General features: G+C 44.2%; 1 protein-coding gene across 1 annotated transcript; it reads right to left on the reverse strand.

Annotated features, from left to right (window-relative positions):
• Positions 1-456: 456 nt before the first annotated feature.
• Positions 457-16,029, reverse strand: LOC126267771 (facilitated trehalose transporter Tret1-like). The gene is made up of 4 exons (XM_049973076.1): positions 15,742-16,029; positions 8,963-9,364; positions 3,477-3,803; positions 457-1,261 (listed from the first exon to the last, which is right to left on the reverse strand). The coding sequence occupies exons 1-4, from the start codon at positions 16,006-16,008 to the stop codon at positions 941-943; spliced, it is 1,317 nt and encodes a 438-aa protein (XP_049829033.1). The 5' UTR covers positions 16,009-16,029; the 3' UTR covers positions 457-940.
• Positions 16,030-27,310: the final 11,281 nt, after the last annotated feature.

A 27,310-nucleotide genomic window follows, 5' to 3' on the forward strand; every position in this document is an offset into this window, starting at 1 on the left:
TCACACTATTTTTGGTGAATCACCAAAATCCGAATCTCACCAGTGATGGCAGAGCGAGTTAGACAGCAATGTCAGGTGAGATCACAGTGTGTTTCGGTCTGTCACCTCCTCCGACACAGAAGGGCGGCTCTTTGCCGATCGCAGCAGTCTGCAGATTTTCTCTCGACGATTGCAGTGAAGGAGGTTTAAACTTCGAGAAATTTATTCAGTTTCATACAACTTGAAAACCTGGACAGCTGAGAAAGACCCCAATGACAAATTAACGTTAGCGTGTGATACTTGTTGTTGTTGTTGTCAACATGATCGTTTGATTTTTATTGTTCTGCTCATTGGCAGTTCATGGTATTAAGGCAGTAATGGCACAATGAAATACGTTGTTTTCTAATTTATTTTTTATTTTTAAGCATTTCAGTTGCTACATATAGATACAGACCATTTATCATTAGACAAAAAAATAAAGCGAAAGTACTGCAACAAGAGTGTCGAACAACACAGTGGGATACAAAACTGATACTCGTCCGACTATGTAGATACTGACATGTCTTGCTTTAGTACACTCAGTTGGAGAATAAAAACAAAATGCTTATTCGCTTGAGATTCTTGATAGCTACTCCATTATGGAAGCAGCAGACATATACATACAGTTTCCATTAATGAAACACACGGTCGGAACTGCCGTTCGTGGAGATCAAATGAATAAATAACGTCTCTGAAACCATTGTGATAGTCTATGTCCACAACGTACTACACTTTAGATTCATAACATTGTTGATGATCTCTACTTCGAGTTTCAGAAAACACATCGCTCTCATGCTGACCGGCTAAAATTCGGTCTTCTGGAAGAGTCTACCGCTTGTCAGCCATTTGTCTTTTCACTACCGGTAGACCAGTACCGCGGAACATTTGTTTTCTCTTCAGTTCCGAAGTTAATATTGCTCACTTAAACCCTTTCTGCCGACTCTTTGTTGCCAGCCGCTTTAGTATCCATCTCCTCCTTTATGTCTTCCAGAGAACGGCCCTTAGTCTCTGGGATGAAGAACCAGGTGAAGATGAGTCCCAGCAGGCAGAAGACCGAGAAAAACCAAAACGGCACGAACGATCCGAGCGAGTCGCCGACCACCTGGAACAGCTTGGTGATGCTGAACGTCAGCACGGAGTTGAGGACGCTGAATGTGGAGTTGCACAGTCCGCGCACCGACGAGGGCACCAGCTCGTTGGTCAACACCCACAGCAGTGCATTCGCTCCGACGTTAAAGGATATCTGTAAGAAAGATAGAAGGAACGTCAGTTCCAGTTGTACCACTTTACTTAACTGCTGCGGCCCTAAAAGACGTAGCAAACGATGAAAGATGTCCCGCAGTGTCTTACACTTACTGATACCGATATCCCACTTAGTAACACAGATCACTATGTCACTTTTCTGTGGTGCCTAGAGTTTACTACGATATAGGACTTTATAGATCATCCGTAAGTGTCTATAAAAAAGTTTCTATTTGATGGCTGTACAGTCCGGAATGGGAACGTCAGTCAGGAAAAATCGTCATAAGCAGGGAGGAAGAAGATCGCCATGGGCACTGAGGAAATCATCCGACTGACGGACCAGGTTGCAGGTACCTGTTTTGTTAAACAACGTGTCCTGCTTGAAGCAGTCAGTAATTCTCTGTCGCAGACTCTCGTCCGACTGGAACATCGACCCTTCAGGGTCATTTTTAAGGGACCGAAGGCATGATAATCGCACGGGCAGGGATCAGGCCTAAAGAGTGGGGGCTCTAATGTCTCCCACTTGAGTCTCCCAGTTGAGGCTGGCGCCACAGATCGACTGGCATCTTGTGTCGAATCACGAACTGAACGGAACTTGGCGAACCATTCCACAATGCTGCTTTTCGACGGATATTTATTGATGACTGTTCTTCCCGCACGACGTTCGCGAACGGAACAGGGAAGGGAGGAACAGGTTATGGTATCAGAAATATCCTCTGTTATAACTGTAAGAGTGCTTGTGTAGATATACACTGCCCAAAAAAAATAATCGCAACACCAAGAAGAAGTTGTGCGATATATCCGAAAGTTCGTAGGCGTATTTACACTTCTCAAAGTTTATGTTTGCTCAAATTTTGCGCCAGTCCCATAACAGTGGCGCTATGAGGATGAAAATCAGGTTCGCTTTAAATACACTCAGTAAAGGCCGTGAGTGCTAGTTACCTTTGAGACTGGCCGTGCTGCAGGAGCATCTTTATTACCACTTAAGACTGCGGCCGAGATCAGTCAAGGCGACAAAGATGTTATTATCAGCAGCTCAGTGAGTTTGAACGAGGTCGTGTAGTAGGGCTACGAGAGGCTAGATTTTCCTTCTGCGATACTTCAGAAAGACGTGACACGAAAGTAGTCACTGTACACGATTGCTGGCAGCGGTGATCACGAGAATGTATGGTCTAAAGAAGACCTGGCTCCGGACGGCTACGTTGCAGTGCCAAGAGGGAAGACCACCGTGTTTGGCGTGTTTCTCTGTCGCATCATAGTGCATCTGCAGCAGCAATTTTAGCAGCAGTTTACACTACAGTGACACAACAAACTGTTACAAACCGATAACTTCAAGGACAGCACCGAGCTATAATTCCTGTAGCGTCCATGCCACTGATCTCTAAGCCCCCATATGCGACTTCAGTGACGTCAAACGAGAACTCATTGGAGGTTACAGGGGACATCTGTTGTGTTTTCTGATGAAATATGGTTCCCGGTTCTGCCTCGGTGCCAGTGACAGCCGTGTGTTGGTTACAAGGAGGCTAGCTGAGGGCGTGCAACCGATCTGTCAACGTGCTAGACACACAGGATCTACACCTGGAGATGTGGTCCGGGGCTGCGATTTCGTATGACAACAGAAGCATTCTTGTGGTTATCCTACGCACCTTGACTGTAAATCTGTACGTCAGTCTGGTGATTCTTCCTGATGTCCTGCCATTCATGAACAGCATTCCAAGAGGTGTTTTCCAACAGGATAACACTCGTCCACATACCGCTTTTTAACCCAACATCCTGTACAGAGGGCTCACACGTTGACTTGGCCTGCTTGTTCACCAGACGTAGGGGACGTCATCGGACGACAACTCCAGCGTCATTCCTAAATGGTATTAAACGGCCCTGTGTTGACCGACAAACTGCAACAGATATGGAACTCCATCCCACAAACTGACCTCTGTACAGCACAATGCATGCGCGTTTGCATGCTTACACTCAAAATTCCGGATGGTTACACTTGTTTTTATTGTACCAGTATTTCACATTTGCAATGACTTATCTCGCGCTTACATTAACCTGTGATCTTGCAGTGGTAATCACTTGAATATGGTATCTAGACTAACGCGTTCCAGAAATTTCATTACTTGAAATTATTTACTTTTTGATGTGCAATTTTTGTCCGTCAGTCGGATGTAACTACGTGTGGTGAAGTGTAGAACAGACTGTAGAGACTTGCTTACATAGTACAAGAGCAGCGTCGTGAGTGGCAGCCAGAAGAGGCTGTTGACCACCTCCTGGGAGCCGTACTCGGTCAGGTAAAAGTAGACGCCGATCACAGCCATGGCGATGGTGCAGCCCGCGAACGAGAAGACCAGCATGGGCCGGCGGCCGGCGCGGTCCACCAGCAGCGTCGCCACGATCGAGAAGAACAGCTGCACGCTCAGCAGCACGATGGCCGAGACGCTCGCGTCCAGCGTGCTGCCGCTGGTCAGGAAGATCTGCGTGGAGTACGCGCTAATGGCCGCACTGCCGTTCAGGGCCAGCAGCACTGTAAACGTCAACGTCACCTGCCGAAACAAACGTTCACTCTAGCTTCATCTTGCAATCACAAAGAGCAAGTACAGTTGTGTGTGCAAACACGTCTTCCAATGGCTCTAGTTTCTTGATCAATAGAATCCTTTACACTGCACTACACTGACTGGCCAAAAGTCATTAGGAAACACTGGATGTGATTCTAATACCGATTCAGTATTGTGTGAGCTCTTAAAACTACCATAAAACGTCAGGCACGGAATCTACGACGTTGTAATCGTTATGTAGGAATTGGTCCACCTATCTCCCAGTATGACCCAAAATCGTTCCGGTGTAGTTGGTGATTAGATCCACTGAACATGCGTGGATATCAACAGTATCCCATAAAAGTTTGACTGGGTTAAGGTGACAACCAGGGGAGATTAAGCCATGGCCGTGAATTTACTGGAGTGTTCGTCAGTCCACGTGCATGCAACCAAAAATTAGTGACATCATGCATTGTCCTGTTCAAACATAGCATCACCATCAAAAATGGTTCAAATGGCTCTAAGCACTATGGGACGTAACATCTGAGGTCATCAGTCTCCTAGACTTAGAACCACTTGAACCTAACTAACCTAAGGACATCACACACATCCATGCCCGAGATAGGATTAGAACCTGCGACAGTAGCAGCAGCGCGGTTCCTGACTCAAGCGTCTGAAACCGTTCGGCGACAGCGGCCTGCCATCTCCATCAGGGTATCGTAAAGCCACAAAGGAATGCAAATGATGTGCTAGACTGTTCATATGACGTGTGTCAGCCCAGCTGAAGACTCTCACTGGCAGCCTGGATACAATCTTGATGACAGGAATGATCCACGAATTCATGGAATGTACGTTGCACTCTCAAGCGCTGATTATCTCAACACAGCTGAGACCGAGATTCATTGGACCACACTACACTCCGACACTTACCCATAATCCATTGTTAATGTTGTGTATAAAGGTGTCAGGATGCCGGCCGCAGAAGCCTGTGCTGAGCATCTGTTTCTGTACGTTGGTGGTAAGAACTAGTTCCTTTACCACACATTCAAATTGGCACAAATTGTCGGTGAAGTGATTGAGCGGATCTGCCAGTTGCTATTTAACACATTTCATCCAATTATATGAAAACTATTCGTCTAAAAAAATTGAATTCTTTCTCATCTGACTCAAGTGCAATGAAATTTGTCGTAGCTAGTCTGCTGTATCGAAAATTAAGTACATCATAGTAAGAAATTTCTGTGCCTGTGTTGGGATAAATCAGCTACGGTGCAGTTTAAAACCATACATTGGCGTGAGTGAGATGTGTCGAAACTGTATGTAAGGCTGAGAGCAAAGCAGTACACTCTGTGTTTCCCAAATATTGGTTTAAACGTACAGGAGGGTCCACTTTGGATGTATGCAACGTGAATCGTGTGATCTTAACGCACTTCATATTTCATAAACAATTAAAAGCTTCGAAACAATTTTTTTGAAAATGATAGCAAACAAAGCTGGGCTTATTTTTCTGTATCATTAATACTCAAAACGTTTTTTTTTTATGTCGAGATAAGGAATTAACTACTGCTTTATTTTTAAATTGAACGATAAACTTTCTTAGACATCATTTAATATCTCGTCTAAGAAGAACAGTGTGACCTTGCAGACGTTAATATCTACGATATTGTATGTTGGCCTGAAACCTGACGAAAATTTCAAACTTGAAGCACAGACCCCAAACCCCGTCCACTTCAAGTAAAAATATAAACTGATTCCTCGCATTTGTTTCATCCCATTGCGCTTCGCACGATGCGCCACGCGTGTGCGCCCACGTTGGACAATTCACCCGCTGGCGACAAATATTCTCTCGAGTTCGCCGCTCTGCCCGGCGTTGGCGACAGTTCACTTATGTCGGATGATTATTAATGTCATGTTTGTGACTACCGGAAGTGTACGCTACTAATACAAAATGGAAAGACTCTGATAGTCAGAAGGAGAACACGGTATAATCCGATTTCCTGTAAGCTTTGCGCAGTGGAAGAGGAGTCAAAACAAGCGAACACGTGTGTCGGTTTGTCCGTACACCGTTTCTGATTGTCAAGGTAATTTAGATATCTTGTAGTGCGTGATAATGATGACACACTGGCTAGCGTCACAGAGTTTTTATTTATTCAACTAATTAATTTCTTTTCAATTATCTACCCATGTATGTAAAAAGTTTCAACAAGAATGTTTCTCAAGGAATAAAGCGATACAAGGGCGTTACATCAATTGTAAATTTATGATTAGGTTCCACAATAAGTGTCACATATTTGCTGTATAATGTACGTCTGTATGATATGTTTCAAAGGGTCTACTTAAATTATCGTATTCTGATATTCCATTCTTAGATAAAGTATTGTATCAGTTCTTGTATTTTATTCTATGTTTATTCTTCAGGAATATTTGCTGCACGCCCTTGGATGATACCGATCATAGAAACATACAGAACATAGAAAATCGAAACAGAATGTGCATAGCCCGAAGATACACTCCTGGAAATTGAAATAAGAACACCGTGAATTCATTGTCCGAGGAAGGGGAAACTTTATTGACACCTTCCTGGGGTCAGATACATCACATGATCACACTGACAGAACCACAGGCACATAGACACAGGCAACAGAGCATGCACAATGTCGGCACTAGTACAGTGTATATCCACCTTTCGCAGCAATGCAGGCTGCTATTCTCCCACGGAGACGATCGTAGAGATGCTGGATGTAGTCCTGTGGAACGGCTTGCCATGCCATTTCCACCTGGCGCCTCAGTTGGACCAGCGTTCGTGCTGGACGTGCAGACCGCGTGAGACGACGCTTCGTCCTGTCCCAAACATGCTCAATGGGGGACAGATCCGGAGATCTTGATGGCCAGGGTAGTTGACTTACACCTTCTAGAGCACGTTGGGTGGCACGGGATACATGCGGACGTGCATTGTCCTGTTGGAACAGCAAGTTCCCTTGCGGGTCTAGGAATGGTAGAACGATGGGTTCGATGACGGTTTGGATGTACCGTGCACTATTCAGTGTCCCCTCGACGATCACCAGAGGTGTACGGCCAGTGTAGGGGATTGCTCCCCACACCACGATGCCGGGTGTTGGCCCTGTGTGCCTCGGTCGTATGCAGTCCTGATTGTGGCGCTCACCTGCACGGCGCCAAACACGCATACGACCATCATTGGCACCAAGGCAGAAGCGACTCTCATCGCTGAAGACGACATGTCTCCATTCGTCCCTCTATTCACGCCTGTCGCGACACCACTGGAGGCGGGCTGCACGATGTTAGGGCGTGAGCGGAAGACGGCCTAACGGTGTGCGGGACCGTAGCCCAGCTTCATAGAGACGGTTGCGAATGGTCCTCGCCGATACCCCAGGAGCAACAGTGTCCCTAATTTGCTGGGAAGTGGCGGTGCGGTCCCCTACGGCACTGAATAGGATCCTAACGTCTTGGCGTGCATCCGTGCGTCGCTGCGGTCCGGTCCCAGGTCGACAGGCACGTGCACCTTCCGCCGACCACTGGCGACAACATCGATGTACTGTGGAGACCTCACGCGCCACGTGTTGAGCAATTCGGCGGTACGTCCACCCGGCCTCCCGCATGCCCACTATACGCCCTCGCTCAAAGTCCGTCAACTGCACATAAAACGGTTCACGTCCACGCTGTCGCGGCATGATACCAGTGTTAAAGACTGCGATGGAGCTCCGTATGCCACGGCAAACTGGCTGACACTGACGGCGGCGGTGCACAAATGCTGCGCAGCTAGCGCCATTCGACGGCCAACACCGCGGTTCCTGGTGTGTCCGCTGTGCCGTGCGTGTGATCATTGGTTGTACAGCCCTCTCGCAGTGTCCGGAGCAAGTATGGTGGGTCTGACACACCGGTGTCAATGTGTTCTTTTTTCCATTTCCAGGAGTGTAGATTTGGCACAGTGACATTTCTTCATATAAATCACACTCGGGACAAAAGACGTTGTTATATTACCGAAGATATCATAGGGTGGCAATAATTGCGCAGAAAACCACTCATGACAGATCACTGGCGCTCGTGATTGATTATGAATCACGATACACTACAGGAATTTCACGGAAAACATTAGTAGAGGAATAAGGGGGGTTGGGTTGTTTGGGGAAGGAGACCAGACAGCAAGGTCATCGGTCTCATCGGATTAGGGAAGGATGGGGAAGGAAGTCGGCCCTTTGAGAGGAACCATCCCGGCTTTTGTCTGGAGTGATTTAGGGAAATGACGGAAAACCTAAATCGGGTAGGCCGGACGCGGGATTGAACCGTCGTCCTCCCGAATGCGAGTCCAGTGTCTAACCACTGCGCCACCTCGCTCGGTGAGGAATAAGGACAACGTTATTTCAGTATACTCTGGAAAGCATTCCTGTAGTAATATTCTACGGAGATGAATGAAAAAAAAGTAATAATCAGGTTCTAAGGTGGGACCGAAAATTGTGAAGCCGAGGCACTAGTCATTGCGCCACCATTTCTACGGAACTGTTTATCCAGTAATAGGTACATAGCGTAACTAGAAAACTTTGAACGTCGTTTTCTCAGAAACGACGAGTTTGTGCCTATAAGCCGAGACATGAGTTCAATTATTTTGACCCCACTTCCATTGAGCGAAGTTTGTGGGAAATCGGGTTATGGCACTTGCCGTGCTCTCCTTGTCAGCCTCAGTGCCTCAGGTATAAAACCTATAGATTTTGATACGGAGATGAAGCACTATTATTTGGAGCAAAAAATGATAAAATTTACAACAGAAAGTCTGAAAGTAACCTTCAGCCGGCCACTGTGGCCTAGAGGTTCTAGACACTTCAGTCCGGAACCGCACTGCTGCTACGGTCGCAGGTTCGAATCCTGCCTCGGGCATGGATGTGTGTGATGTCTTTACGTTAGTTAGGTTCAGGTAGTTCTACGTCTAGGGCACTGATGACTTCCGATGTAAAGTCCCGCAGTGCTCAGAGCCATTTGAACCATTTTAGTAACGTTCATGACCGTGCATTACTGAAACTGGACATATCTGCCAGAAAGCTCTTTACGTTCCGTTTCCACAGAATGAGATGGCTATATCACATTGAAACCCAAAACAAAAGGGTCTCCCCGTGCAGAGGCCTCCCCATGCAGACACAGATAAGTAGCGCCAGACTCACCGCCACAGCACGGCGAGCCCCGGGGTCTGTGCGCAGGGCTCGGAAGGCGTCGGCGACGCTGATCTCGTTCTTGCTGCGGTCGTCGACGGCCTTCTGGATGGCGTCCAGCTCGGCGCTCACGTCCTTCTCCGAGTTCTTCCCGCGCAGCCGCATCACCGCCGTCTTGGCCGCCTCTGTCCGGTGCTTGGCAACCAGAAAGTAAGGGCTCTCCGGCATCCACCAGAATATCGCCACGAATACGACGGGCCACGGCATGATGAACTCGGTCACCGCGAAGTAAGGCAGGTAGGAGCCTACGATCATCATCAGGAACGAGCCTGTTCCGCCCATCAGTGTGAAGAGCGTGATCAGCATTCCTCTGACGCGGTCCTCCGCTATCTCCACTAAGTACAGCGGAATCACCTGTAGGTAAAATAGGTTTCGAATTTAATTTTCATTCATGAGTCTTAATAGCAAATTTGGCTCACAAACCCAGCATTAAAACTTCCTGGCATATTAAAACTGTGTGCCGGACCGAGACTCGAACTCGGGACGTTTGCCTTTCGCGGACAAGTGCTCTACCAACTGAGCTATACAAGCACGACTCTCCCCCCCCCCCCCCTCACGCGCCCTCCCCCCCCCCCCCCCCTCACAGCTTTACTTCTGCCAGTACCTCGTCTCCTACCTTCCAAACTTTACAGAAGCCCTCCTGGGTTCGCAGGAGAGCTTCTGTAAAGTTTGGAAGGTAGGAGACGAGGTACTGGCAGAAGTAAAGCTGTGAGGAGGGGCCGTGAGTCGTGCTTGGGTAGCTCAATTGGTAGAGCACTTGCCCGCGAAAGGCAAAGGTCCCGAGTTCGAGTCTCGGTCCGGCACACAGTTCTAATCTGCCAGGAAGTTTCATATCAGCGCACACTCCGCTACAGAGTGAAAATCACATTCTGGAAACCCAGCATTGCTTGGATATTCATTTTGCAAATCTTCTAATAGAAAAAAAAGTCGCATGTGTATGTATTCGTATTATACTTTTGAAATCATGTAACAGTCATACAAAAAATATGTATAATATATGAATGTATAAGGACACTAGCCTACAACACGATTTTGTAAATGTCGGTAGGGCAACGCTTCTTCTCAGCTGTCTGCACGGCTATCGTTATCGCCTGCAGCCATTTGAGCTTCGCAGTTGAAGACTGTCAAAATTGCTGCCACGTGTCAGGGATTTCGTTTAGCTGAGTCGACCGAGGGTATGTCTTAGTAGTAATTAATAAACGTATTTTAAACTTCATGCGTGATGGGGCGTTTTTTTTCGTGAATTCCAGTGTTTAGGACTGTATTTTGCTCCAACTGTGTCCCGCAATGCTGCATTTGTGTAGGTACATTCAGCGGTATATGTGGATACTGTCTGAAAAATGTATTGCGAAAAGATTTAGTAGAAAAGAATTAATGAACTTAAATGTGATGCATGATGCGGCAGTTTTTCACGCATCTCAGTTCCACGTCGTCTCACCTCCTAAACTGTAAGTTGTGCAGTCATATTTTTGTAGGTGGATTTAGGGGCATTAAGCGATTACTTCCTGCAGAACTTATTGCGAATGCAGTTAGTAGCACAGGTGTGAGACACTTTAATGTCATGCATGTTGTTGTTGTTGTGGTCTTCAGTCCTGAGACTGGTTTGATGCAGCTCTCCATGCTACTCTATCCTGTGCAAGCTTCTTCATCTCCCAGTACCTACTACAACCTAGATCCTTCTGAATCTGTTTACTGTACTAATCCCTTCGTCTCCCCCTACGATTTTTACCCTCCACGCTGCCCTCCAACATTAAATTGGTCATCCCTTGATGTCTCAAAGCATGTCCTACCAACCGATCCCTTCTTCTAGTCAAGTTGTGCCACAAATTTCTCTTCTCTCCAATTCTATTCAATACCTCCTCATGAGTTATGTGATCTACCCATCTAATCTTCAGCATTCTTCCGTAGCACCAGATTTAGAAAGCTTCTATTCTATTCTTGTCTAAACTATTCATCGTCCACATTTCACTTCCATACATGGCTACACTCCATACAAATACTTTGAAACGACTTTCTGACATTTAAATCTAAACTCGATGTTAACAAATTTCTCTTCTTCAGAAACGCTTTCCTTGCAAAACCTCCTTTACTACTTTACGTCTGATGAATGATGCGGCAGATTTTCACACATCTCATGTACATGACGTCATGTCTCCTGATCTCTGATAGATAGGTCGTCCTTACGTGCACATCAATCGTTGCCTGACAGTAAGGGATATGTGATATGTGTTTCACGTTTGGTTGAAATCCTTCAAGTGGTTAAGGTGGAGATGTAGAAAACACACACAAACACAAACACAAACACACACACACACACACACACACACACACACACACACACACACACACACACACACACACACATCCATTTTTATAGTTTGTGTGGCTCTTGTTTGCTTGATAAAATTTTGTTTCTCCGTTATTTAAGTACGTGTTGGAATAATTATGCCGTACCTTAAAAATGGAAGACAGCTAAACTTATTTCTGTATGTAAAAAGAGGCAAAGGGAAAGACACTCCTAGAGGAATAGGTTTACTACATGCAAGGTATAAATTTACAGTGAAATTCCTTATTAAATATTGCAAACATTCGCTGACACGTAATTCGAAGAAGAAGAATCGGGCTTCAAAAAGGGACGTACGTGTAATGATATGTTTATTATAAGACATATCATCGAAAAACCTAGGAAATTGGACTCTGAAACGTATATAGCATTTATTGATTACGTGCAAGCCTTTGATAACGTAAAAAGACCCAATTTGTGGAAAGTATTAGACACAAAAGGTTTTCCTAAGCATCTCATGGACATTAAAAAATCTATACGTAAATAAAAAACAGATAAAAGTACAAGATCTAAAATATCGGACGATATTTTAATGAAGCAAGGTGTTCGGCAAGCCTTGTAGTTTGTGACCCACTACATTTAATTTACTTAGTTATGAAACAGAAATTTAAAATACACATAGGAATTAAAATAGGATCAAGCATGTTATTAAACTATTAGCTGCTGATGACCATGTAATCACACAGAAAATAGAAGATAATTTACAAAAAGCAGTATATGTATTGAGCCAATACGCATTAGATTACAACTTAACTAAATTTGCAAGTAAGACAGAGGAAATGACTTTCAAAGGAATCCAGACTGACTGAAAATAATAATAAATGAGAAAATTTTAAAACAAGTAGATCAATACCACTTGTTACGTAGGTTGTCATATAAGTTTTACCTGTGACAAAGACATAATTAATAAATTTAAAACTATCTGCGGAACGTTTGGATGAGCGTTGAGAAACAAACAAGAAATGAAACGGAAATGAGACTCTATGAAGTTATGGCTATAGCTATTCCTGTCCATGGTTCCGAATCATGGACAACAACAACAAAAACAGAAAAATCACATATGCAGGCAGTAGCGATGAAGTTCATGATATATGTAAGGGGCTGTAATAAAATGGATGGCACAAACATGAGCTTTTAAAATATTTTTAGTTAATGACAACTTAGATGAGAATACAATGAAATGAAAGGATCATATTGATAGAACGATAGCGGCCGACTGGAAAGAGAAAAGTAAGTAGATATCGTAAGAGGTGGACAGATGATAGAGGCCGGAACAGGTGACCGTAACGCCTAATCCTTGGAAGCAGATGGTGATGATAACATAATTTCATTCAATGTGAAACATCATGAGGCCCTGAGACGGACTTACACTCCTGATGGAAACAGTTTACTATTTGTATCTATGTGTAGTGGGTGTCTCAGGAGGAGTGGTTAGTATTCAGGGATATGACAGGAAAGATCAATGGAAGCTTAAAAGTATAGTAAAATTTGGCTCTTAAGAGCTGTGAGTACTTCTTCATCTTCGATACCGTGGAACAAATCTGTCAAGATTTTTGATTACCATATTTTGAAAAGAAGTAATAGCGGCCAAAAAAAGAAACATTTTCCAGCGAACATAGTCTCTAAATGCATCCCTTAAGAACTGTGAGCATTTGTTCGGTAGAAGATATGTACACTCCTGGAAATGGAAAAAAGAACACATTGACACCGGTGTGTCAGACCCACCATACTTGCTCCGGACACTGCGAGAGGGCTATACAAGCAATGATCACACGCACGGCACAGGGGACACACCAGGAACCGCGGTGTTGGCCGTCGAATGGCGCTAGGTGCGCAGCATTTGTGCACCGCCGCCGTCAGTGTCAGCCAGTTTGCCGTGGCATACGGAGCTCCATCGCAGTCTTTAACACTGGTAGCATGCCGCGACAGCGTGGACGTGAACCGTATGTGCAGTTGACGGACTTTGAGCGAGGGCGTATAGTGGGCATGCGGGAGGCCGGGTGGACGTACCGCCGAATTGCTCATCACGTGGGGCGTGAGGTCTCCACAGTACATCGATGTTGTCGCCAGTGGTCGGCGGAAGGTGCACGTGCCCGTCGACCTGGGACCGGACCGCAGCGACGCACGGATGCACGCCAAGACCGTGGGATCCTACGCAGTGCCGTAGGGGACCGCACCGCCACTTCCCAGAAAATTAGGGACACTGTTGCTCCTGGGGTATCGGCGAGGACCATTCGCAACCGTCTCCATGAAGCTGGGCTACGGTCCCGCACACCGTTAGGCCGTCTTCCGCTCACGCCCCAACATCGTGCAGCCCGCCTCCAGTGGTATCGTGACAGGCGTGATTGGAGGGACGAATGGAGACGTGTCGTCTTCAGCGATGAGAGTCGCTTCTGCCTTGGTGCCAATGATGGTCGTATGCGTGTTTGGCGCCGTGCAGGTGAGCGCCACAATCAGGACTGCATACGACCGAGGCACACAGGGCCAACACCCGGCATCATGGTGTGGAGAGCGATCTCCTACACTGGCCGTACACCTCTGGTGATCGTCGAGGGGACACTGAATAGTGCACGGTACATCCAAACCGTCATCGAACCCATCGTTCTACCATTCCTAGACCGGCAAGGGAACTTGCTGTTCCAACAGGACAATGCACGTCCGCATGTATCCCGTGCCACCCAACGTGCTCTAGAAGGTGTAAGTCAACTACCCTGGCCAGCAAGACCTCCGGATCTGTCCCCCATTGAGCATGTTTGGGACTGGATGAAGCGTCGTCTCACGCGGTCTGCACGTCCAGCACGAACTCTGGTCCAACAGAGGCGCCAGGTGGAAATGGCATGGCAAGCCGTTCCACAGGACTACATCCAGCATCTCTACGATCGTGTCCATGGGAGAATAGCAGCCTGCATTGCTGCGAAGGTGGATATACACTGTACTAGTGCCGATATTGTGCATGCTCTGTTGCCTGTGTCTATGTGCCTGTGGTTCTGTCAGTGTGATCATGTGATGTATCTGACCCCAGGAATGTGTCAATAAAGTTTCCCCTTCCTGGGACAATGAATTCACGGTATTCTTATTTCAATTTCCAGGAGTGTATTTCATCGTAGCGAAGATAAACTCGTGCTCATAGCTCTTGACCCCTGCAATCAGAACCCATTTTTACTGGACATTTTTTCTTGTTTTGTTCCATGGTACCTCCCCACAAAACATAGAAAGGAAAGAATTTGCAGTAAAACGCGAAGAAACAATCACACCTAAGTCACGACTAGGCGGAACGCATGTTCTGACTAACCAGACAGTCAGGCACTGCGGAGGCTGGTGAAAAAAAAATCACATGAAATCAGCGTAAGGAAGCACTCTTGAGTTCTAAACTGCTACAGACAGTCCTTTAGACCATCTGTGTGTATGCTGTTACAAAGAATGGTGAACAGCAGTCAGGCAGCCTTTCGTAAGCCAAATATTTCTGTAGTAAATGCAAAGAGACGCTTTGGTCTTAAGAGAGTCGGCACTGGACAGACGATGACTGGAAACGAGTGATGTGGAGTGATAAATAATGATATATCCTGTGGCAGTGCGATGGAAGGGTTCAGGTTCTGACGAATACGTGGGGGTCGTTACCCAGCACCATGTGCCAATAGTGTGCCGCGCGGGATTAGCCGAGCTGTCTAAGGCGCTGCTGTCATGCACTGTGCGGCGGGTCCCAGCGAGTCCTCCCTCGGGCATGTGTGTGTTTGTCCTTGGGATAATTTAGCTTAAGTAGTGTGTAAGCGTAGGGACTGATGACCTTAGCAGCCAAGTCCCATAAGATTTCACGCACATTTGAACATTTTTTGTGCCAATAATGAATACGGACGAGTTGGTGTTAACGGGGTGATTGTCCTGATAGGCTGTGGTCTCCTTATTGCACTTAACAAGACGCTGAATGTGGAAGGATAAGAACACATTTTCTGCTATTTTGTTCTGCTTCCAGTAAAGGAACAATTGGGAGTGCACTATGTCATGAGTCATCATGTCGGAGGCAACGTTTTGTGGACAATAACATTCCTGCAATGGACTGGGGGCCCTGAGTCCCGACATGAAACCAACAGAACGCATTTGGGTTGAGTCAGAATGTCAACTTCGCTCCAGTTCTCAAGATCCATCAATGCCTTTTCCACTTTCGACTTTTGAGGACGAATGGGCTGCCATTCATCCATAGACCATCAGACAACTTATTGCAAGTGTCCCTAGCAGACCACAAGCTGCCATAAAGGTAGACACAGTCGATATTAATGGCCAGAATAGATGTCTAAATGATTTTCATCAAACACATTATGTTTAAAATGGGGGCAATTTCTACCGGCCTTGTGAAATAATGTTTCGGATGGTGACTACGTGATGCACGCACCGGCATGATGAATCCAATGGCGAGGTTGGCGATGATGACGGCGGTGAGCAGCTCCCAGAAGGAGGAGGCGAAGCGCATCCAGAGTGCGGAGCCCAGGAAGGGCAGCGCGCAGCTCAGCACGATGGGTCGGCGGCCGACGACGTCGACCAGCCAGGCGGACACCAGCGAGGGCGGGACGGTCGTGATCATGCCCACTGACGCCATCCACGAGCCCTCGTCCGCCGAGATGACGATGTGCGACGTGTTCTGCTGCAGCCGCGGGATCATCGGCGAGCTGAAGCCGATGAACAGCCCGCTCGTCAGGAACGCCAGCGTAGCTGCACACGTGTAACAGCCACCCTGTCATCTCGCGTCACAAATATTGTCTAGATGTTAAGTCTTACTCTTACAGGTTGGGAAAAGCAAAACTGGCCGGGAAAATATTTCATTCGCCTTAAAACAGTGGAAATCAGTATAAGGGCAGGGTTCCACGAAAGTAACATTATAGTGTCTGAAGCACTAATGTTCTAACATTCTGCGTGGTGTCTGTCTGTTCTAAGTCGTGTCTCCCTACCACTTTCGCGCAACGACGCTCTGAGCGCGTTTTTTAGGGAATTGACTAGTTTGGACCTGGGACCTGTTGCTGGTAAGGAGGCGCCAGACCACACATGACATGTAGAGTTCAGAAGAGTTCAATGAGACTAGCGATTATATAATCAAATACTTAATGATTTCAGCGTCAGCTCCACTGCACTCCCTGTAAAAGAATCTTAATACTAACTAAATTTAGTGGAAGGGGTTCAAGGCTTTCCTAATTTTTGTTAGCTAGTATAATAATGTCGATAAAGCAGTTAAGTTTACCATTGGAAACTTTATTATACTCACAAAACATTGTTTATAAATTGCACTATTGATAAAAGGAAATATTTTAAGACAGGATGATAAAAACCAACTCCGTTCAACAAAAATGTGAATGAATATTCCCTGAATGGGTTTCCAAGTTCTGCACTGGATCGAAGGATGACCTATGCCATATCACATCTATAATCTAGATGTAAGTTAAGTTTCATAAAAGAGAAAACTCCCAAAATGGTCTATAGTCACCCTCAATTATCTTTAATTGCTTATATAACTTGTCGTAAATTACAGTGGCTGATGTGGCTTCTCAATAATTATATAACAGAAAAATCATCGCGTTTCAGATTTTAACTTCACGTAGCAAATGTGAATACCATGAGCTTTAATTGACGATCGACACTAGTATTACGCAAAGGGGGATGTAACAGATGAGACTTCTGCAGTTCTGAGTGAAGCCTTATGCGCTCAAAAATGCGGCATCGCGTGCGTTCATCACCTTGTCGGTGTTTAGGCAGTACGAGGGGACGGCGGGCAGCACAGCGCCACGTACCTCACCGTCTCGGAAGCAACTCTCTCCTTACTACAATTTACCGAAGTTGGTTTAGAAAAAAGCTATTTGGCTGTGTTTTCAACTGACCAGTCAGGGTCTCAATGTTAACCTTAAGCTCCGCCTACAAAATTCTGTCTATCCAATGAGAAACGTTATACTTTTCGTGGTGGGGCAATGTTTTTAAAATTTGCAATGTAACAGAGACGCGAAAAAGTCTCACGCTAAAACTTGCCGCTGGTGTGGCCCTTTTAGTGTTATCGTAAGATCTGTACTGTTCTTCTGGAGGGCTCTATCTTTTAACATGGGCTGGGGGGTGGTATTGGCGGTCAGCTGGCGGCGTGGTTGTCCGTCCCTTATCGTAGGGCCTCCTAGCCTACACGATTCTGTTCTCGGCTTCTCGTTTCTCCCCTCGGAACTGCGTCTGTTTCACGGTGGGAACGTATGACATGCAATTAGGCGTTCTTGTGTTAGTCCGTGGTATTCCATTTGATCACTCGTTGATCGTAATACTTTGGTTAATTTAATGTCAGGATTTATTTGGAGCTATGTGACATACTGCCGGATTTGCTATCATGTCAGGGATTTCGTGGAAGGTGTTGGATTTCCCTGACTCCTTACAATGTATCTAAATTACAATGGAGATTTTTTTGTGGTTTTAGGGTGCACAACTACCGTGGTCATTAGCGCCCAGACTAAGTTATGAATGCACTGCGGGGCACAAGGTTAAAACAGCAACTAAAAAGGACAACACCATTAAAGGCACATTGACAGGCAAGGGATTAAAAGAAAACAGCATAATCAAATGTCCTTAGACAGGTTTGTCAAGTGGATAAAACGAAGAACACGAGCAGCTGCTCTTGGGTCATCCAGAGTACATGGCAGGACAAGATCAATGCGCAGTGTATCAAAATCCGGACAGGACGTTAAAATGTGGCGTACCGTCAGCAATTGCCGACATGGGCAGAACGGCGCCGGCGCAGCCGTCATCAGATGGCGATGGCTGAACCGGCAGTGTCCAATCCGTAACCGGGCCTAAACGACCTCCTCCCGCCGAGAAGGGCGTGAAGAGGTCGTCCAAGCCATGGGGAGAGGTTTCAAGGCCCGAAGCTTGTTTTCAGTAAGTGTAGACCAATCGGAATGCCACAGCGATAAAACGCGCTGATAAATGACCCTGCTAAAATCAGATGGAGGCACACAACAAGAAGCTGTCCGAGGCTGGAGGACCGCTGCCTTGGCCGCGGCATCTGCAGTTTCGTTCCCAGGGATACCAACATGGCCAGGAACCCACATAAAGGTAACCGGAGAACCGTCGTCCGCCAGCTGCTGAAGAGAGCGTTGGATCCGGTGTACGAAGGGGTGAACTGGATAGGGATCACTGAGGCTCTGGATGGCTCTCAGGGAATCATTGACATAAGCACAATGTCGGCGGCGGCGGATGTAAAGAACAGCCTGACAGAGGGCAAACAGCTCAGCTGTGAAGGCCGAACAATGGCCATGGAGCCGATATTTGAAACTGTGTTCCCCGACAATAAAAGAGCTCCCGACACTGTGATTGTTCTTAGAGCCATCTGTATAAATGAAGATCGTGTCAATGAACTTCGAACGAAGTTCGACAAACCGCGAGCGGTATACCGAAGCTGGGGTAACCTCCTTTGGGGGTGACCTGAGGTTAAACAGTCATGACGGAATTACAGTTTCTTTCGTAACGAGAGTAACAAAATAAGGTGTTTGCATTTCCCGTATGAAAATTCGTATGAAGGCACTCACTGTTCTGTTAGGCTATTGCACTGTTAGTACTTTGTCCAACCTCCGTTCTTCCAAATTATCTCAACAGTCCGCTTCGGCACTTATTTTGGTAGTGTTTGTAGTTCTTGCAGTGAAATTGCCACCCATTCTTTTCTTGTATCTTTCTTTTCCGCACATACATGCACTCAAATTGCCTTCCATTGCAATGAACACGCGTTGCAACTTTTTTCACAATAGTTTTTCCAGAGTTCACATTCGGAATACGTGTAAGTCTCAGCAAGACAGATGTGTCTCTATCATCAAACCAGTTTTTGGTTCTAAGAGAACCATACACAGATGCATTACCTTGTTGAAACATTAGACTTTCGTCCCCTAGATCCTCAAACATTCTTACTAATTTTGTCTTCAGAATATCAGTGTACATTTTAGAGTTCATTCTAGTGTTAATTAACGAAATTCGTGATTTACCTTCAGTGCGGAATGCTGCCCAGATCATAACGCTTACACCAGGAAAATTTCTGCTGATTCTTACCCGCCACTCTATTCTCAGATCATGCCAATAATACTGAGATCCATCCTGCCCTTCTTAATTAAACATTTTCTCACCACCGAAGACCATTTTAACCCATTCTGAAGTCCATGACATTTTTCAGGAAATTCTAACGTGACCTGCTTATGTTTGAGTCAAAATGCGAGTTTCTGCAGTCGTTTCTTAGGTTCAGGATGTTTGTCATCACCGAAGACCATTTTAACCCATTATGAAGTCCATGACATTTTTCAGGAAATTCTAACGTGACCTGCTTATGTTTGAGTCTAAATGCGAGTTTCTGCAGTCGTTTCTTAGGTTCAGGATGTTTGTCATGAGACAAAATTTGTCATCCACGACTGGCCGTTACTGGAAACTGCAAATTATCTAGAACTGAGAAGAATAACCGTTTGTGGCCCTTGATATGCCCAAAGGAACCCTTTCTACGCCTCAGATACTTTTCCGTTCTGCCCACATGATGCGCCCTATCTAACGAAATTATTAGCCACTGTACTTGAACAGTTCAGCTTTTCGGCAATTTGACGACTAGGTAGTCCCATTTCCCCGTGAGTCAAAAAAATGTTCAAATGTGTGTGGAATCTTATCGGACTTAATTCATAAGGTCATCAGTCCCTGAGCTTACACACTACTTAACCTAAATTATCCTAAGGACAAACACAAACACCCATGCCCGAGGGAGGACTCGAACCTCCTCCGGGACTAGCCGCACAGTCCATCACTGCAGCGCCGAGACCGCTCGGTTAGTCCCGCGCGGCTGACTTTCCATCACATGACAACTGTTTTCCGTATGGCACTGTCACAATTGTGGTTAATGTAAACAATGTTCAGTGTCACTAATGCTGTCTGTTTCTTATCTGCCGTAAAGCGCGTAGATCTGACTGCTTTTATACCAAGCTCCACTCGCTACCAACAGAATCGTTGATGTCTTGTAATATACTGTATTAATGACATCAAATGCGATACTATTTGACTACATTTGCCGGCATATTGAATTTCAAGCTATTGCTTATACATTCTCTCAACTATCCCAACAGACAATGTTAATGTTCTTGCAAATATCCGCGCTTCATACTGATTTCTAGTTTTGCATAGGCAAGCTAAATTACATCATCGTTATCCAGGGCAGACGGCGTTAGTTGGGTTGCCTTACTTGAGGTGCACGAAGTACTTTCAGGGCCACTTTATTTTGCCCACCCTGTACTTGAGAACTGTCAGTTACTGAACCTAAACTGCTTCTTATGTTGCAGTTGTGTACAGTAAAACAGTGCTGCCTCCGTACCCAATGTCACTAGTGAAACTGCACTCAACTCGGAAGTAGCTGGTTCGAATAATGGGCGAAGTAAGTTTCGCCTCCTCTATCTGATCAGAAAGGGGAATCGAGGTAGTGTCGTGAAGTTGCAGATCATCAATCTGTGTGCTGCAATGTCTTGGATTAAATTACGACCTACTTCATACTGTCTCATGGACTGACAGCATTTGATTTTGACGATTGTCATCTGTCTGTCGGGTGAAGATGTTAAGCCCGGCGTTCTCCTGTTCGTGAGGAAGAGGGTGCCAGCACCAAGTTTCTCACAATCCCTTCTCTCGTCATCAAGCAACAGAAACATCACACTACATTATCACAAAACTGTAACAGCCACCAATGCTTAAAAATACACTTTATACACAACTCCCATACACTGCGTGCAGGACGAAAACTCTTTCCGGTTAGGCCGCCGAAACTACCCCTCGTCTTCTCCTTGCCAATATTGACAAAAGACTGTCTTTTTCTTTCACAACTGAACTTGCTTCCACCGAACAATTTATATTAACAATATGCGAATTACTATCGAATTATGGCAAAATATGGCGGCTAGCAGGCAATGTTGACTTTTGATTGAGTCAAAGTTTCTAGCACAGGGAATGTTGTTGATTATGGACCTTTCAGTTTCTCCATTTCTTTTCCAACAAAATATATTTTCTTCTCAGACAATTATCTATAGTCAGAGCGCCAGTGCGTTGTGTAATTCCGTTTCTTTTCAAGCCACATTCCGCAAAGTTAGTATTGTGGCAAACAGAATCTCTTACCCTCTCGCATTATGATCATACTTCACCATCCGCTCACAATCATTCTGGCTATTTGCAGACAAGTGCACGTATCTATGCATATTCACAAAAAAATTTTCGCGTATTACAAAGTCTCTTTATGGGAAGAATGCCAGAATTTCGCTTTTTTATCAAGGTTTATGCCGTAATATAACTTTTGCACTGTTTCATGTGATTTTTACTGTCACTATAATATAATAACAACAATAATTATTATTTATGTCATTATTAATACCAGTATCAGTAGTACTTTTATTAAGATCATTAATTCCTATTCACTATTATTGCAAAAAGAAAGTGAAATATAATTAAATTCGGTTCAAGTCATCCTTTCTCTCATCTTATTAGAGTTATTAAAATTCATTTTATAATAATCACTAGATTATTAACAAAACTTCAATGTAAGAAAGATTCCATGTCTTAAAATATTCATCCATTTTCAGAGACGGTGCGAGGTCCGTAATGTAACCGGGTAGAGTAAATACAAAAAATAAAGTGAAATATATTATAAATGTTTTCCTTCTTCTTTTTTTCATTTCATGCCCGGTCAAAGTGAGCATATTTCATCATCTTAGACCTTTTTGTTCCTTACAGTCACCTAACAGCGAGCATGAAGGAGTGTGTGTGTGACTGTAATTGCAGTTATGCAGTTTGCCTTGTTGCAAAGAAGAGCTTCCTGAAAATCTTGATTGGAGCTACAGAATTCGATCGATTTTATTTTATTGTTGGTATACTGGTGTATCTAAAATGAGGGTGGCTAGGGGTTTCAAAGAGGAATACTATACATTACATTTATGTTCATGGACGGTAAGAACAACTTCTGGACGCCTGAGATCTAATCATGGCTATTTCAAGAAACATCTTCAATACAGTAAGGAATGTGAATGTAGGTCGTTGTTAATAGCAGCAGAACAACTCAGTTCGACGAGCACGGAGAAAACTACAAGCCGTGGTCATATGGGAGAAGCCACTCCACTTCCCAAGCGAGGCGATTTAGAAGAGTCACGGAAAGCCTAAATCACTATTCATGGACGAGGATTTGAGCCCTGTTCTCCCAAAAATTTGTCCACGATCGTAATTACCGCAACAACATACTAGGATTGACAATGCGGTAGCGTATCACTTACTTTCCAATATGTGCAGTAAAAACGAAGAATTTTGCATGTACGAAAGTTAGCTACGAGAACTGTTTGCTCTGTAAGTAGAAACCAGTGAGAAACTAAAAGTCAGCAAGTTTCGCTAAAGTTATGAGTGAATTCATGTTACTGATTCCAAACCTAAACTATTGGATTATGAAGATGGCAAGCCTATATATAGCATCCTATTTCGGGTCTCACGTGAGAAACGACTTCATTATTCCGGAACGTCATTGTATAGTCCAAAGTCAGGTTATATGTCGGGCGTAGTGGGAAGTTTTGCGGAAAGACTATACTAATCTAACAGGTGGTTGGCAGCCAACAGCGAATCAGCAGCATGCACCCAGAGACAGCTTTTTCATTCAGTATAATTTCATTGCCAGACGGCAGTTCTGTTGAGAGCTTTTGTTTATGTACTTGAGAGAGGATCTTGAGGAGATACTGGGCTCACTCTTTTCTAGTTGCAGGTGATGGATTCATCGAAGCTTTAGAGAAAACAGCACTAAGTTTCCATGCCATTGTTCCAACACTGAGCGAGGTAGCACAGTGATTAGCACATTGGACTCGCATACGGAAGGACGACGGTTCAAATCCTGGCCGGGTATCCTGATTTACTTTTTCCCGCGATTTCCCTTAATAGCTTAAGGAAAATGCCGGTATGGTTCCTTCGAAAGGGCACCGCCGCTTTTCTTCTCCATCCCTCCCTAATCCGAGCTTGTGCTCCCTCTTAAATGACCTCGTTGTCGACGGGACGTTAAACCTGCTCCTCCTTTGTTCCCACGTGGTTGACTGACGAACTTAGGGAACATTTTGGTCACATGACTGCATGACTCTGATGAAAATTTCGACCCCATTTTTGAGGCTGCCTAATATCCAAAAGAACTTTTTTACAAAACAACTAATCATATTGCCAAGCACAGATAAGTGATGAAGGGAAAAAAAGAGTCTTCTGTGTGGCCGAGCAACTAAGATCATTAGAAACCGAGAAAGATACCTGTTTGAGGGTAGCTCAGTAGATGTAAAAGAATTATTGTCACAGATTTTATTTTATCGAAAATAAAACTTCCTTACAGGTTCGTAAAACACGAGTGCAGCAGATAATACACTGCACTAAGAACTAACATAGGAGTACTACACAAGAAGCACACAGGATGAACAAGAACAGCGCCGACAAACTCTCAGAGCTGCTACGATAGACCAACACAAGAAAGTAACGTCTATTAAACATAGATTTTAAAATGCGTGCCTAAAAGGTATGAACGGTTGTTCAGTAAAAAGAGACGTGTTTCACAGTGCGCATAGCTCTTAATATATGGAGTTTGGAGCACATTTTTTTTCTTTCTTTTCGTCCATATCACATCTCAAAATATAAAAAGTAAAGATTCAGTAGAAGAGATGTGCCTCAGAGTAATAAAGATGAATAAATAGCCATAGCTAATAAGGTAGCATTTTAGAGCCCATGTTTGCTAGACTTTTTTTTTTCTTGTTTCGGCCCATACTACCATCTCTGACAGTTTGTCAGTGGAGTTCCGGTTCACCCTGTATACATTTATGCTTAATAAACACTTCACACAAGTAATCACATACAGTTCATTAGTCCTTGTTATAACCGAGCGAGGTGGCGCAGTGGTTAGCGCAAAGGACTCGCATTCGGGAGGACGACGGTTTATTCCCGCGTCCAGACATCCTGGTTTAGGTTCCCCGGGATTCCCCTAAATCGGTTCAGGCAAATGCCGGGATGGTTCCCTTGAAAGGGCACGGCCGACTTCCTTCCTTAATCCGATGAGACCGATGACCTCGCTGTTTGGTCTCTTCCACCAAATCAACCATCCACGTCGTTGTTATAAGAAATGATAACCCACTGATAATGAAGAAGGAATTTATATAGCTAACGAGGACAGAAAAGTGTTGTTTATTCAATGAAACTACAAATCTTTCTTCGCATGAAAAGCAATAACCCCTATCAAATGTCTCACATGCGAAAAATTATCTCTTTTCGATGTAGAGCCAAGTCCGGTTAATACAAATAAACGCCTACGAGTTATACTGAAGAGACAGAGCCAAGATGTTATTTGTTATTGCCATGGTCGAATGGCTTTCTTATATTTACTAGGGGAACATCTTAAAATATTTCATTTTCCTTACGAGTGTCTGTTTCGGTGCGCAACAGCATATGCCTAAAATCTACTTTCCAATACTAATGAGATAGGAATGTATATTTTTATGAATGCAGATTTTAAAGCTGAGCCAGTCGACCTTAAACTATAAGTATTGGAATCGATTCACATTTCTGCATACAATTACTGATCTGTCAAGAATTATTCATATTACTAGAGCAGTTTACTTGCGAGAGATATTCCAGTTCAACTGCAATAATACTGAATTAATACTGCTAATGTATACAGCTAACTTCGCTTAAAACTGTTACTGGCATCAACTTTCATTTGAATAAAGCGAGGCACGAATTGTGTGACAGTAATAATATTATCGACGACCGTAATACACACAACAGCAGCAGCAGCAACAGTAACGACAGTAAAAGATTAGATTATTTGAACAGAAATTGATAGGCGTTTAGGAGAACATTCTTGGTCCTTTAATATCATCTTTGTACGCAGCGCGCGATGGTATGCTTGGCGTTCTCTACCTGCAAACGCAGCCGGCCACTGTAGAGGAACGCGTGATACTTGAATCCCAAACATGGTACTAGTGCATCGTAGCTACAGACTTATTTTTATATGCAACTGTGCCTCCACTTCACCAGCTGTCAACGATAAGAGGAAATCAGAAACGACTTTTTTATCGCGTTTCATCGATCACAACGTAATGCGATATCATATAATGTTTAGACACTGGGAAAGTCCGACATTTTTCAGAAGAGACCTGTAACACCGAATCTTTTAGCTGCCCAGCGCAGCCTTTTCAACCATTGCTGGGTGAGAAAGTGTCTCGGAAACTGACAAACGGTTTTTGAAGTTTTCAGTTAGACGGAAAGTCATCTTTGTCACAAGAAACCTTAGAACAGATTAATGGGGCCTTCTAAGGGCATTCTAGCGTATTGTGAACTAGTAAAGTAACAGTTTTTGTCAATAAACCGCGTAAGGAAACAAACTTAGTCAGCTCTTAAAAGTAGCTATACTTTAAACATGTCGCCTTGCAAGATATAAGTTGTGTTAATGAATGAATCGCGGACATTACTAAGAACGTATTAAAATAATTTGATTCTAACCTGAAACTGACATGGCGATAAGCGACGCGTCATATTTCTGTATTCCCAGCAGATTTTTACACCGCTCCTCACAAGCGACTATTGACCAAATTGCGTGTCTATGTAGGATCGCCTCAGTTGTGCCACTGGATTAGTTATCTCTTATCAGATAGGTCAAGCTCCTAGATACCGACGGGAAGTCATCTAGGGAAAGCGAAGAGACATCTGTGGTTCCACTCGGAAGTGTTACAGGTACTCTGCTTTTCTTAATCTATATAAACAATTTAACAGACGATATGATCATCCCTCTCTGTTTTTGCAGATGATGTTCTCGGTTAACGCCTGTTTAAGCAACCAAAGGATCGAAACGAACTACAAAATGATTTATACAAGATATCTGTGTGGCTAGTAAAGTGGCAGTTCACTTTAGAGGATAAAAAGTGAGATGCCTCGACATGAACACAAAGAACTCTTTTTTAATTATTTATTTCAAGTTTATGCTATCAGTCACTTTTTATTTTATGCTTAATCTAACATAATGCAACGCGTTTTGAATATGTTCTGTTCATCTTCAGGCGTTTATACATACATACAAACATATAGAGAAATCTTACACAGAAGTAAAAATCAGCTTCAGCAGCAACAACAACCTAAGTAGGAAGCTTATTCACAATATAAAACCACCAGATACAAGTCTTGATGCATCTGGCATTTACAAAAAATACCTGCAGCCAATGTAATAAATATTATATCGGCCAAACAGGCAGAAATTTCAGAACCCGATTCAACGAACATTTAGACTGCTACAGGCTTGATAAATGTAACAAATCAGCAGTAGCAACTCACATTAAAGACACAGGCCACCCCTTGAAAATCGAAGACAACCTCGAAATTTTGCACAAAACAGGAAGAAGTAGAAGAATGGAGATCATGCAAGAAATGGAAATTTTCACAGATAACACAAAGCATGGAGATAACATTCTTAATCAAATAACCGAATTCAAAAACTCAAAATTCTTTAACAGTCTTAAGCCAGTTCTATCTCAATAGGTTCAAGATACGTCAATGTAAATAATTGACTAAAAATCTGGCAGTACCAAGAATATCGATACAAAACCTTGATAATTTATACAGACTCAAATGCTATAGTCCTCCATCTTGTGTTGTGCGTATGACATCGAAGTAATTTCTGCAGTGTATTACGTTGGCAATCAGTGACAAACAACAGCTCCGCCATTACACCAGTGATGCAAGTGAAGCAGCAAGATGACGAAATTGTAAGTGATCAACTGTCATATAAAAGCCTTTCACACTATTTTCGTAACACATAACTGATGCAATTCTATCTGCATCCCATACAGGCTGTGATATACACAGTCAACCACAAGGAAGAAAACGAGCAGAAGACATCACTGATTTCGATTTCTAGCCATACACTGCCCCCTCCTTCCCCTCAAATG

Source organism: Schistocerca gregaria, chromosome 4 (assembly GCF_023897955.1).
Source record: "Schistocerca gregaria isolate iqSchGreg1 chromosome 4, iqSchGreg1.2, whole genome shotgun sequence".
Classification (NCBI taxonomy): Eukaryota; Metazoa; Arthropoda; class Insecta; order Orthoptera; family Acrididae; genus Schistocerca; species Schistocerca gregaria.

Coding starts and splice junctions, on each gene's coding strand:
- LOC126267771 (XM_049973076.1), bottom strand. CDS start 16,008: ATGATCCCGCGGCTGCAGCAGAACACGTCGCACATCGTCATCTCGGCG. Junction 9,365..15,741: donor CCATTGGATTCATCATGCCG/GTGCGTGCATCA, acceptor TTTTACCTACAG/GTGATTCCGCTGTACTTAGT. Junction 3,804..8,962: donor GGGCTCGCCGTGCTGTGGCG/GTGAGTCTGGCG, acceptor TTGTTTCGGCAG/GTGACGTTGACGTTTACAGT.